The 12939-nt window shown below is 33.4% G+C and overlaps 2 protein-coding genes across 2 annotated transcripts; one reads left to right on the top strand and one right to left on the bottom strand.

Annotated features, from left to right (window-relative positions):
* Positions 1-5764: 5764 nt before the first annotated feature.
* On the bottom strand, positions 5765-6367 carry LOC146735055 (uncharacterized). The gene has a single exon (XM_085507342.1). It carries the CDS (start codon positions 6365-6367, stop codon positions 5765-5767), a length of 603 nt encoding a protein of 200 aa, XP_085363468.1.
* A 924-nt stretch (positions 6368-7291) lies between these two features.
* Positions 7292-11412, top strand: LOC100371842 (protein fem-1 homolog C). Its single transcript, XM_002740426.3, has one exon. It carries the CDS (start codon positions 7429-7431, stop codon positions 9322-9324), a length of 1896 nt encoding a protein of 631 aa, XP_002740472.2. The 5' UTR covers positions 7292-7428; the 3' UTR covers positions 9325-11412.
* Positions 11413-12939: the final 1527 nt, after the last annotated feature.

A 12939-nucleotide genomic window follows, 5' to 3' on the forward strand; every position in this document is an offset into this window, starting at 1 on the left:
ACAATTTAAATCGTATGTAGTTACAATATATGTTCTATTACACAACTTTTCAATACATCTACTTCATATGACAGAGATTACTGTGGGTCAGCAGCACGACTGATAACATGTCTACCCATATATTTGTTATATATCTAGTCGCAGCCATACGCATACATGATATTTAAACAAATCTCGACCAATGTATTATTCTGTAGCATAGACATGGTTTGCACGTCGGTTGTCGATTATAATTATATTTTTCCTATTTGTGTGTTGAATGTTTTGTTTTTCGTCAAGACCAGTGTACCAACTAGGAGAACACCCACTGGTAGTATGTTTTGTTAATTCTATCGCCTTTGTGGCAACATCATATTTTATGATATTTTAGTTCTGGTGTCCCAGTTTATTGAGATCAGATATTCAAAATGTCGTTTCTTGCTAATAGATTGAGCCTTCTGCTTTGTTAATGTTTGAATGTTTGAATGTCGCAAATGTCGCAAATGTCGCAAATGTCGCAAATAAAACTTTTCTTTGTTCGAATAAGTGTGATAGGTAAATTTGATGTTTAAAAAACCTTTCACTTAGGTAACCGGGATTCGGTCGTTTTCCACGCTAGACTCACAAGAAACACACACAAGCTCCATTCATGTTCCAACGATTCTCTGCCAAGTCCCTGGTTTTCACCCGAGACAGCATTAAATCACTCTTGCCTTGCCTTGCCTTCAAACAAACAACCAATCACATGAAAGTTTTACACATCATAATCAATTGATTAATCGTCAAGCTATCTAGAAAACCACTACTATATTGTCAACACTAACTAATATTTATGGGGTAATAGTCTTGCAATAACATTCCACAAAGATACTACATTAGTTAGAATCGCAAACAAGATTGGTTTAGGATTACAGCTACTGTACTGTAATCTTTTAAAACTGCAGACTCATAAGATGTCTTTGGCTGATTTCGACTAGCTCGCCATCTGGCCTTGTCATTAACCTGTATCAGTAGATGTCATGGCAACCACTGTCAAACTGACTGACCTCGTCATCTAACCCCTATCAGTAGATGCCATGGCAACCACCGTTAGGCTGAAATATAAATCATGACAAAAGTACCATTCATGAGGATTTCAGTGTTTTCAACTTCTTGCTAAAAGAAGTGAACAGTAACATTGTAACTGCAACTGTAAAATCGGGAACTGCACTTATGAAATATGTGGTACATTAGATTTTGGTGATGTCCAATATAATTATAACGTCTTTGATGCTGCCATTGCAATTATACACTAAATGTTACTCTAACCGATCTGGTCTGAGATTAATCTGATTTATTGTGTGGGTGCTCGGATTTGTCAGTCACTGATTTTAGAAATTCTTCATACATTCTTTACCCAACTAATGAATATTATCAACTCGAGAATCCAGTTTGAATTCGTTAGAATTATTGTATTTTACTTGAAGTTAAAAAATCATGGATCAACGTCATTAGTGGTAGTTAAACAAAAAAATTATAAGTATTTTTTTGTTTTAAAACCACGAGTGCAGATATTCGAGTATTATTTCGTTTCTTATATATATGTTTGTGTTCTACATATCGTACAGTATTAGGAGAGATGTTATTTCATGTGTTCGTGTCATGGACAAACTTTAATAATTTTATAGCGGTGTTCATAGGATTGTTACTGATTAATAGAATTTATAAAACCTGCGTTACAGATTTTCCACATTAGACGATAAGAATGACCATAGTAAACGACAGAGAGTATCTGCGAAAAGAACATTGCGCGGTATGTTAATGATCTCTTAAAATTTGCGTTCTGTTAGGAATTGTGAAAAAATATTTAGTCTCTTACTGATAGGAATTTGGCATGAAATATTGACAATTCTTAACTTGTACATTAGCTGAACCGGGCCATATACTGCTATCTAGGCAATGGTGACAGCAGCTGACTTTGACTTAGGAAAAAAAATCAATGGAGGACGATCTTTTTCAGTGATTGAATGTATTTCATAAAACTTCTCAAATGCCCTGCTTGCAAACGACTTTACTAGCAATGTAATAACACAGTTGAAACAGTTGAAATTTTAGCCATATGAATGAATGAATGAATGAATGAATGAATGAATGAATGAATGAATGAATGAATGAATGAATGAATGAACTTTATTGTTCCCGTGTAAAAAAGAGTAGGTTACATAGGGTGTTTGCAACAATAAAGAATTTTTGTTAACAAAACATTATTTTGAAAATAACTTGAATGAATGTACTTAAAATTCACAAATAAATAAATATGTATAAAAAAATATTAAAGAAATCTAATCTCTAATTTTGGTCGCAGCTAAAATAAAGTTTGATTTGTTGAACTAATTTATCTTGATGTGAAAGTAAATATGTGAAACAAGAAATTTTATTGTCAGCCGGGACTTTAATTTTATGTAACAGTTGAGATCTCTGCTGTTCATATTTTTGACAATCTAAAAAGAAATGGATCTCATCTTCAATGCAGTTATTACAAAATTGACAAAGTCTGTTATTTATTGGTACTTTTGGGATAGAATGTCTGCCTTTTTCAATAGCTAAACTATGATCGCTAACCCTGAATTTAGTGAACATTTTTCTATCTTCACCGTTCAAATTAAGTAAATAAGGCTCCAAATTATACTTTGTTGTAAATTTTGAATATGTTCTGAGTTTAGAATTTTCATTTGATATAGCAGTTCTCCACTTGTTCACATACCTGCTTTGTAAATTTGATTGTAACATTTTACAAATTGTTGCTGTTTGTGTTTGGAGGATTTTTCTTTTCAGAAGAAAATCTAATGAACAGATGCTTCCTGTAATATGGTTTTAAGATTAATGAACCAACTATTTGATATAGATAACTTTTTCTGTTCATAGAATGCTTGTTTAGTTAGATTATCATCTGGTAATTCTACGATATGCAGCCAATATTTTATTATTTGTTTTTTGATGTCAATTAAAAGAGGATATTGCCCCAATTCTGCTCTTGCTGCTAGATTACATGAGGTCCTGTTAATCTGCAAGATTTGCTTACAAAACTTCAAATGATTTTTTTCTATCGTGTTTTATTCCCATTTGTTGTTGTTGATGAAACTTTTTCCCCATACCTCTGATCCATATAGAAGGATGGGTTTTATAAAAACGTTAAATAAATGTAAAGAAAGTTTAATATTTTTATTATCCTAAAGTATTTTGTTCATAGCAAAAAGTGCTTTTCCAGCTTTCTCTGCTATATTGGCTGTTGCCTCATTGAAATTACCATTTGAACTGAAAATAATTCCTAAATAAATATACTGTTTATTACATTTAATGCAATGGTTGCCAATAGTAAAAAAGTATCTTTTTTGCAGTGGTGATTTATTGAAAATAACAATTTCTGGTTTAGATATGTTTATTTTAAGTTGCCATTTTGAGCAATATTGTTCAAGTTCATTCAAAGGTTGTTGAAGTTCATCTGATGTAGTGGAAATGAGAGCCATGTCATCTGCATATATTAATGAATTTACTGGTGTATTATTCAATGTTGGTGGTTCTGTGTTTGTTTTGTCAAGGCGGTCTTTAAAATCATTAATGAAAATATTTAATAATGTTGGACTAATTACACAGCCTTGTTTCACCCCTTTTGTAACATCAAAACTCTGGGTAATTAAATTTGATATTTTTATATGTGCTTTTAGTATTAGAGTACATATTTTTAATGAGACGGTAAACCCTTCCATTGATATTATGTTTAAGAAGTTTGTAAAAAAAGTCCTATTCTCCAAATTGAATCAAAAGCTTTAGCAAAATCAACAAAACATACAAAAAGTCTCTTTTTCTTACATAATTGTTTTGAAATTAGAGTTTTTAAGACAAAAATATGATCAATAGTACGATGGTTCTTTCTAAAACCAGCTTGGTAATTATAGATTAGTTTGTTCTCTTCAATATAGTTATTAAGACGAGAATTTATTATGCTACAAAACAGTTTACCAATACAACTAGATACAGATATTCCTCTGTAGTTTTGGGGATCATGTGTGTCATCTTTTTTATATAAATGTGTAATTATACTGGTATTCCAAATATCCGGAAATATTGAAGATTCATGAATTAAATTAAATAATTTAACTAGAGGTTCAATTAAGAAATTACAACTGTATTTCAAAAGTTCAATACATAAACCATCCAAGCCTGCTGCTTTTTTAGTTTTTTGTATTTTCAATGCATTAACAATGTCTTTTTGCGTAATTGATGTATCTAATATATCATTGTGTGGTACACTGTTTTCAAATCTTAATAATTCATTTTTAACACTATGATGAAACGTATTTAAGTTCATGTTATCTGAATTCATATTATTATAGTAGTCAAGCCATTCAGTGCCCGAGACATGGTTAATATTTTTCTTGTCTTGATTAGACTCCTTCATAAGATTTTGAATATTCCACATCTCATTAGATTTATTCGCATGGAGATTGTTTAAAGTATTAATATGTTTTTGGATTAATATTTTTTTAAGTTTAATTTGTGTTTTATATTGTTTCTTTTTTGCATAATAAGTTGCCCTAAGATTATTGTCAAAAGGAAATCTATTAATCAATTTTGCAGTAGCTACAAGATCGTTTTTTGTTAATTTACAATCATTATCAAACCATTTATGATTTTTATTTCTAGTTTTGTCTGTATTTCTAAATGTTTGCTTCTTAAAGATACCAGTGGCAGCATGGTTGATAGTATCATTAAATGAAGAAGTGGCTTGGTTAATGTTCTCCTGTGTTTTACTGTAACTAGTCTTATTAAAGTTATTAATTAGAAATTGGGTATCAGTCGATTTAAGTTTTATGTGATAGTTGAAACAGATAACTTACTCCATTTCCATTTTAAAGGAGGCAGGTTTAAATTGTTATTTCTGTCATTTTTTTGCTCCAAATAACCAACTTTGAGTAATGTGGATATTTGACAATAATCAGAGTATATAGTGAAATTATTAACATGAAAGTATTCAAATTCTGAAATAATATCATTGGAGGCAATAGCATAGTCTACTGTACTATTCCCATTCCAGTGATAACAAGAAAATTTTCCACATAAATCACCAGGTAATCTGCCATTTAAGATACGAATATTGCAACTTTTACAAATATCAATCAAATGTTTTCCAAAATTATTTTCCTTGTTATCCATATTACATCTATTTGTATCAGAATCTACAAAATTCGTTTGAAGAAACTGGGATATGAATGGAAGTATCATTTTTGACATAATCAGGAAGAAGACCAGTTCGAGAATTAATATCACCCATAATTAGAACTGAACCATTAGAACTATAGCCAGTTATCATTTTTTCCAATTGATCAAAAAAAGACTGATTAATTGAATTTTCTGGTGGATTATATATAAAACAAATATACAAATCTTTGTCAACATTAAAGAACTGTTTTTCTAATTTACACCAAATCATATCAGCACTGTTAGAATTAATAATTGTTATGCCTTTATTTATTGATTTTTTGATGAGGATGGAAACCCCGCCTCTCTTATTATTCTTTCGTACAACTGAGTAATCATAGTAACCAGATAAATTTAACATATTCTTGTTCCCAGTAGTAAGCCATGTTTCTCCGAGACCTATGATGTCATGATGATTGATATTTTTGAGGAAATCTGTATCCTGAAGTTTATTTATAATACCCTGGACTTTCCAGTAGGAAATAGAAATGGATTTTTGTTTACATTTGCGTGGGATCATGAATTTGTTAATTTAGTTACTATTTATTTAAAACAAATTATTGTACTGGGTAGAGTGATATGTTCCAGATATCTTTGCTCTTTCTTCACTGTAGTATTGAGGATATTTGTTATTTACAGAGCGGCGTATTCTATTTATTCTCAGTTTTGGACCAATAACATCTTTAATATTTCTGACTAATAGAGCTGTACCTCTATCATTAAGATGAACTTCATCAGATAGATGTCTGATAGAAATATTTCTATTGTGTATAAATACCAATTTAGTATTTCCATCACACATGCTTTGCAGTCTTGCGTTTATATTGTTAGCTATGATATTAAAGTTTACTTTATTTCTTCGTGGTAGTATAGATGATACATATATCGTAGCCTCGGGGAATTTCGTTGACACAGATTCAGTTAGACGATTGTACTCTCTCATTATGGCATCTGGAGAAATATTACTATCAATGTCATTTGTGCCAACATGTAAGACAACATTTGTTGTATTTGAAGATTTGACTGACATAATATAGTCTGTAACTTGTGGAACGTTGCTGCCTCTAAGGGTCCTCACATGCGTATTTCTGTATACTCTAGATGGCTTTATATTTTGCAGAATCGAGTCACCGACAATAAGAGTTTCCATCTTAGAATGGGACTTTATCTTTGGTGATCTCCACTGATTTGTATTACTTGCTTGAGTGGTTATGGTGTTATTGACTTGATTTGACTCCTCATTATTAGTCTCATTTATTAGTGGAGTGAGAGATTTGTTGAAACTAGTGGTGGTGGATTATGGTTGTTCCAAGATTGTTGTTTATTGTCCTCTCCTTCTTTTATTTTAGCTTCAAGGTTCTCATTTTCTTTAGTTAATTCGTTTATCTTCGTTTCTGCTAATAATAGTTCCTCTTGTACTCTTTCTTTGTCTTTTTCTGATTTCTTGAGATGTACTTTATATTCACTAGACAGTTTAATTGCTTCATCAGTCTTGGCTTGGGTGTGCTGTATCATTTCTTTCATGTTTAGGATATTGGTGTCTAGCAGATTGATTTTATTCCCAAGTATTTTTATGTCTTCTTTTAATTCATTGGAGCTGTCGTGTGATTTCGACTGAGTAGATTTCTTGAACATATCTTGGGTTTTCTCTGACAATTGTAGTAGTTTGTTCATTTGCTTGTTTTGTTGGTTAAGATTTGATTCAACTGATTTCATCATATCTCTTATCATAATATTCCGGTGCGGACGTTTTTATTGGCTTGAAATGCATGTACACCACCAGCGGTCGTTTTACATAGCAGTGAGTGACTTGTCCGTTTGTCAGGGTATTAACATAGATAGTGGATACAAACAAAACAAAACAAACAAAAAACACATTGTGATATTTTTATTTTTCCGCACATTGTCTTGTGATTTATTTATTTACTCGGCACTCAGGGTGACAGTGTTTGAAGGCATACGTGTGTATCTATGTGCGCCACAACGACAAAATAGTATAGCGCCAATAGCGGCGAATGCATAAAATCTCGCGAATCACGAAAAATGGTCATGCGTAGAACATTCTAGTCGCCATATTAGATTTGTGTCATTTTATGGATATGGATTCTGTTCGAACCTGGTTGCTAACAAATTTTTATAAGATGAAAATGAGTTATATATGTCCCCTACCTTTATTGTGAACCGGCTGGAACATTTCTGAATACTGTACTAATGAATGATACCGACAGCATGGAGAAGAAAGACTCTTTTGACAGCTGTAAGAGCCTGGTTTTCAACGCCGCCCGAGAAGGAAAATTGAGCCGATTGAAGGTATTCCTTGACCAGAGACCGAAGGAGGAAGTGAAATGTCTAGTTTCTGCTGTTACAAACGGAACAACGCCGCTGCTGATGGCATGCAGACATGGCCATCACGAAATTGTAAGGTATTTTGTCGAAGATTGTGTCGTGGATATCGAACAGGTTGGTTCCGTGACGTTCGATGGCGAGACTATCGATGGCGCACCTCCATTATGGTGTGCCGCCGCCGCTGGCCATCTCGTTATCGTTCAGAATTTAATTCGTCACGGTGCCCAAGTGAATCACACCACCTTCACTAGTTCTACGCCTCTGCGTGCTGCATGTTTCGATGGTCATTTTGATATTGTTAAATACCTTGTTGAACACAAAGCCGACATTGAATTAGCTAATCGTCACGGACACACATGCCTGATGATTGCGTGCTACAAAGGTCATCTCCAGATAGCAAGATATCTGTTGCAGCTTGGCGCTCATGTGAATAGGAAAAGTGTCAAGGGTAACACCGCACTCCATGACTGTGCCGAATCTGGTAGCTTAGAAATTATGAAGTTATTGTTGAAGCACAAGGCTAAAATGGACGTAGATGCCTATGGTATGACCCCTTTAATGGCTGCATCAGTAGCCGGCCACACAACTATAGTACAGTACTTGGTGTCCAGACCAGATTGCTCTAAACAAGAGCGTATTGATGCTTATGAGCTCCTTGGAGCCACCTTCGTTGACAAAAAACGCGATATGATGGGCGCGTTGAAATTCTGGAACCTAGCTATGGATGATCGATACAGAGACAAAACAAATATTATCGGTAAGCCTGAACAGAATAGTATAGTGCCTGCGTATGAATTTACCATGGAAGCCAGAACAAAAGATGATCTTGATGATGTTATATGTGACCCTGATAAAATGAGAATGCAAGCATTATTGATCAGAGAACGAATTCTCGGCCCAGCACATCCAGACACTTCTTATTACATTCGTTATCGTGGTGCTGTTTACGCTGATGCCGGAAACTTTGAACGCTGCATTATGCTGTGGATGTATGCTTTGGACATGCAACAGAAAGCGCTAGAGGCTTTAAACCCTATGACCCAGAGCAGTTTGCTCTCATTTGCGGAACTTTTTGCTTACATGCAAGCAGAAAGAAACGGAGAGAAAGTCAGTAACTTTTTAATGAGTGATGATGTAATAGCGGTGTTTATTAAAGGGGCGAGCGAGATCGAAAGGGGAGTGCAGCAGCTGCAAATAGCCCCTCTTAATGAAAAGGACACTACAAATTTTAATCGGGCACTACTCATATTTATGCATCTTATCTGCTTAGTTGCTAAGCTTAAGAACCTACACAAAGAAATCAACATCAAGAAAAGTTTGTATCGTCTGTTGAGACTCTCTCCCCGTGGTGCTAAAGGGTTTACACTTCTTCATTTGGCTTGTGATAAGGACACATCATCTGTTGGACGCTATCCAGTATGTTCTTTCCCAAGTCTTGAAGTTGTGCATCTGTTAGTGGAGTGCGGTGCATCTGTGAACGCTGTCAATGGCGATTCAAATACTCCATTACATGTGGCTGCACTTAATTCCAGCAATAGTACAGACACTATAATTAAATATCTCATTGAAAATGGTGCCCATTTTGATGGATGCAATGCTGCTAAAAAAAATGCAATGGACCTGATTCAAGGTACCAGTGACATTCCCTGGATGAATTACATAACGTTGCAATGTCTCGCCGCTAAGGCCGTGTTGAAATATGGAATTGTGTACAAAGGTCATATACCTAAAAAACTTGAAACATTTGTGGAGTTGCACTGAGCAGTCCAGAATACGGATTTACGTAGACAGACACTTAATGTCTTGCTGTAGCATGATTACATCGCCCCAGATTATTTAATTTTATAGTATATGATTCGTATAATATAGTAACAAGGGAAAACTTTCAAGTACCAGTCAACACAAATTGAAAAAACAGAACAATTAATATTTATTACAGAACACTGCATACAATGTATGTTTCAGTCAAAAATTTTGTTGAAGCAAAGTGTTTATGGAAGGAAAGCCATTTCGCTAGTTCACTAGTATTTTAACATATCCTATTACTATAATACTTTTCTTGAGTTTTTGTTGACATGCCCAAGTTTTTTGTTTGATTTTTTGGAAATCATCCAAAAACTGTACAAGACAAAATGGTGAAATTTTTAAATTTGAGAATACAAGCTGACTGCTCTGGCAACTACAGCATAAATCAGAATGTTTTGTTCGCTATACTTTTCCTGGGTACTTTACAGTAGGCTATATAGACACTCACTGGGATTTTCTATTTGCGTCTTGATACACAATTTTAGGGAGGGAGGCGAGGGGCTGTGAATAAATCCAAAATTTCTTTATTACGACACTGAAGTTCCTATGGTAAATGTACTTGACACTGATAAACAACAAGACAAAATTCCTCATAATATTGTGTTCATCAATATTTGTTTATTTGAATAAGAAGTACATGTGTCTTATGGGACTTCAATAAATTGAGGCATTAAGAACTATGCAGTTATATTTGTATTACACACGTTTTACTTCTTCAAAATCAGTTGTTTGTTTACTACGTATAATTCTATACTGCCCAATTTCTTGCAAAACTTAAAATAAACCCAAGTAGCGTATTTGGCCAAAAGTAGCTGTAATTTAATGATCCGTTATACGATACACATTTGTTCTACTGGAGCAAATATAATGCATACATATGTCTTGCTGGTTTAAATGCTTGTGCCTTTACTTTTTTTTCGTGTGTGTGTGGTTTGATACCCTGACATACACCAGTTCTTTTTGTCACTTTGTTTTCTTCTCTCTATCTATTTGTGTTGGTTCAAAATGTACTATGAAAAATCATTCCTTCATAGTGACAGAGTCCTGCCATGCATTGTCATTCGTAAGATGGCAAATCTTTATTTGGATGAGAAATCTATTACAATTGTTGCATGATTATTTATTTGCATAAAAATAAACTTTTTAGCCAGTGAGAAAAATGGATGATTTTGGTACGTGTATTGATCTTTACAAAATAAATATTAAGCAACCTAATTTCTGAAATTCATCTTGTAACTATACATATGCTACAGATACCCATCATACAATATTTTTTTACCTCTGCTGTAGTCGTTGTTCATATACATGATTTTCTGTTGTCCATTCGTCAACAGTGCTTTTTTGACTTCTTGAAAACTACCACTTCAATTGCTTTGATACCTGGTATGCAGGTACCTCGGTTGGATCTGTCGATTGTTTATTTCATGACGATATCTTCAATTCTGTATATTTAACAAATATTTTTGACTTCTTGAAAACTACCAGCTCAATTGCTTTGACACTTTGCATGTTTGTACCATGAGATTTGTAACAAGATGAGAACAATTGTAATTGCCATGGCAACAACAAACTAAATGCTTTTGATAAGGCAAAAACATTGTAGGAACACTAATAACCATGGCAAATAACAATCTCAGTTAGAATAGGGCTTTAAAAGTGTTGCTAATTGAAAATTCCAGTTGCAAATCCACTGCTTAGGTTAATTATGTGTTCATTTCTGTTTTATTTTGAAATTTTCAAAACTTGATTTGAATATTTCAGATAGACAACTTAATCACATCTCTATACTTCATAGAAGTGTCCTCAGATGTATTATGGGCCTTTAATTATGTCAATTTCGTAAAAGATAAAAGTGACCTTATCTTGAAAATTACCAGTAAACAACACCCATTGAATGGCCATTCTATTTAGGAATGCCTATCATCTCAATTTATTCTATCAACATTTACATAATTCCCGATGCTCAAATGTGCTTACCATATCTGTTAGATATTACAGAGGGGTTTCTATGAACAATAAATACTTTGTTTAATGATATATAAATGTAATTTTTGGTTTTGTGTTTCTGATGGAGATGCACATCTACAGTACATATTACCACAAGTAAATCATATCAATGGTATGTCGTTGTGGATATACATGTATGATTAGTACCACTGTACAATGTATTTCTATAGGCTCTCTGTGAGCTGCTGTGGAACAGCTAAATTTGAGAAAACAACGCAAACTGAATAACCAAATTTATATATATTGCACATGTAGGGGTAATCTTGATATACCATTCAGGAGAGTCTTAAAACTAGAGTTTTTGACCGTTGTTTTTATCTGTTGTGGTTGCCAGGCGATGAAAATATGCCCGGATGTTGACTCCCAAGAATGTATTTTCAAACCTAAAGTCAAAACTCAAAGAATACTATTATTTCTTTACCAAAATAATAATTCATAATACTGTAAATGGTTTTGTTTTTTCTTTTACTATCATTATTTTCAGACTATCTTGACTGGGATGAATCATTTGCTTTTGATATTGTCCAGGGTATGAACTTTTAGGTGTCTTAATGCTTGATAATTCTAAAAACTAATTCTGTATCTATTTATCTTGCGTTGAATTCATCGCTGATAGAAGAACTGCAGGCAGCTGTTATAGAATATCTTCTACTGGCTTGTACACTTCTATACCAACTTCTTGTAGATCACACATCCTAACTGTGTACTGCCCCCAGTGTTGGAAATTGCATACAGCAATGCCCAAAACTGTAACATACTGCCCTCAGTGTTAGAAAAATTTCATATTATAAATTTTCTTTTTTTTTTTTTTTTTAAAGTTGTATTGTCGGCAAAGTTTATTGTTTAGCCATTAAGCCCTCCCCCTAATCTATTTCACTCATTAAACACCCCAAGCAGAATTCAAACAGCAATGCATGATGGGATTTATTATAGTGAAGACAATGAGTAACTAAAGGACATAAAACGTCAGGTTTCGAAAGGTATAACTCGTGAATCTTAACTTACAGATTTGATTTGTAGTCAAGTTATTCAAGTTTTAGCGACAATGCAACTTCAAAGAGTGGTGTGAAATGGCAAGTTAGCACATCCACACCTGGATTACCAGTATACTGCCCTCAGTGTTATAGATTTTTTATTATAATTTGGGTAGCAGGAAATGACACCTCCAAAATTGTATAATGCTCTTAGTGTGCAAAATATGATCTCATAAGTAATTTATTAAAGTGTTCAGTGTGAAATTCTTTGAAGGAACTCGTCATAATCTTTTAATGATACTGCCCTCTGTGGTAGGAATTGACACAGCATGAATGTTCACAACTGCAGAGACATGCCTGCATTTCAAATAATACCATAATATAAAAAAATGTTAGTTTTTTTTAAAACTGCTAATCAAGGTTAAAGCCATAAAATGGAAAAAAGCCTGTATGAATAAAAAATTGAATAAAATATTAAAATAGCTATTACCGGTAATTAGTTCTACACGTTTCTAGACATTCAGCCTCTCAAATGAACTTGTGTACCTGTAAATGCCATTTTTTTTTCTAAATATAAAACATACGAGTT

This window comes from Saccoglossus kowalevskii, chromosome 13 (genome assembly GCF_978046115.1).
Source record: "Saccoglossus kowalevskii chromosome 13, keSacKowa6.1, whole genome shotgun sequence".
NCBI classification, from domain to species: domain Eukaryota; kingdom Metazoa; phylum Hemichordata; class Enteropneusta; family Harrimaniidae; genus Saccoglossus; species Saccoglossus kowalevskii.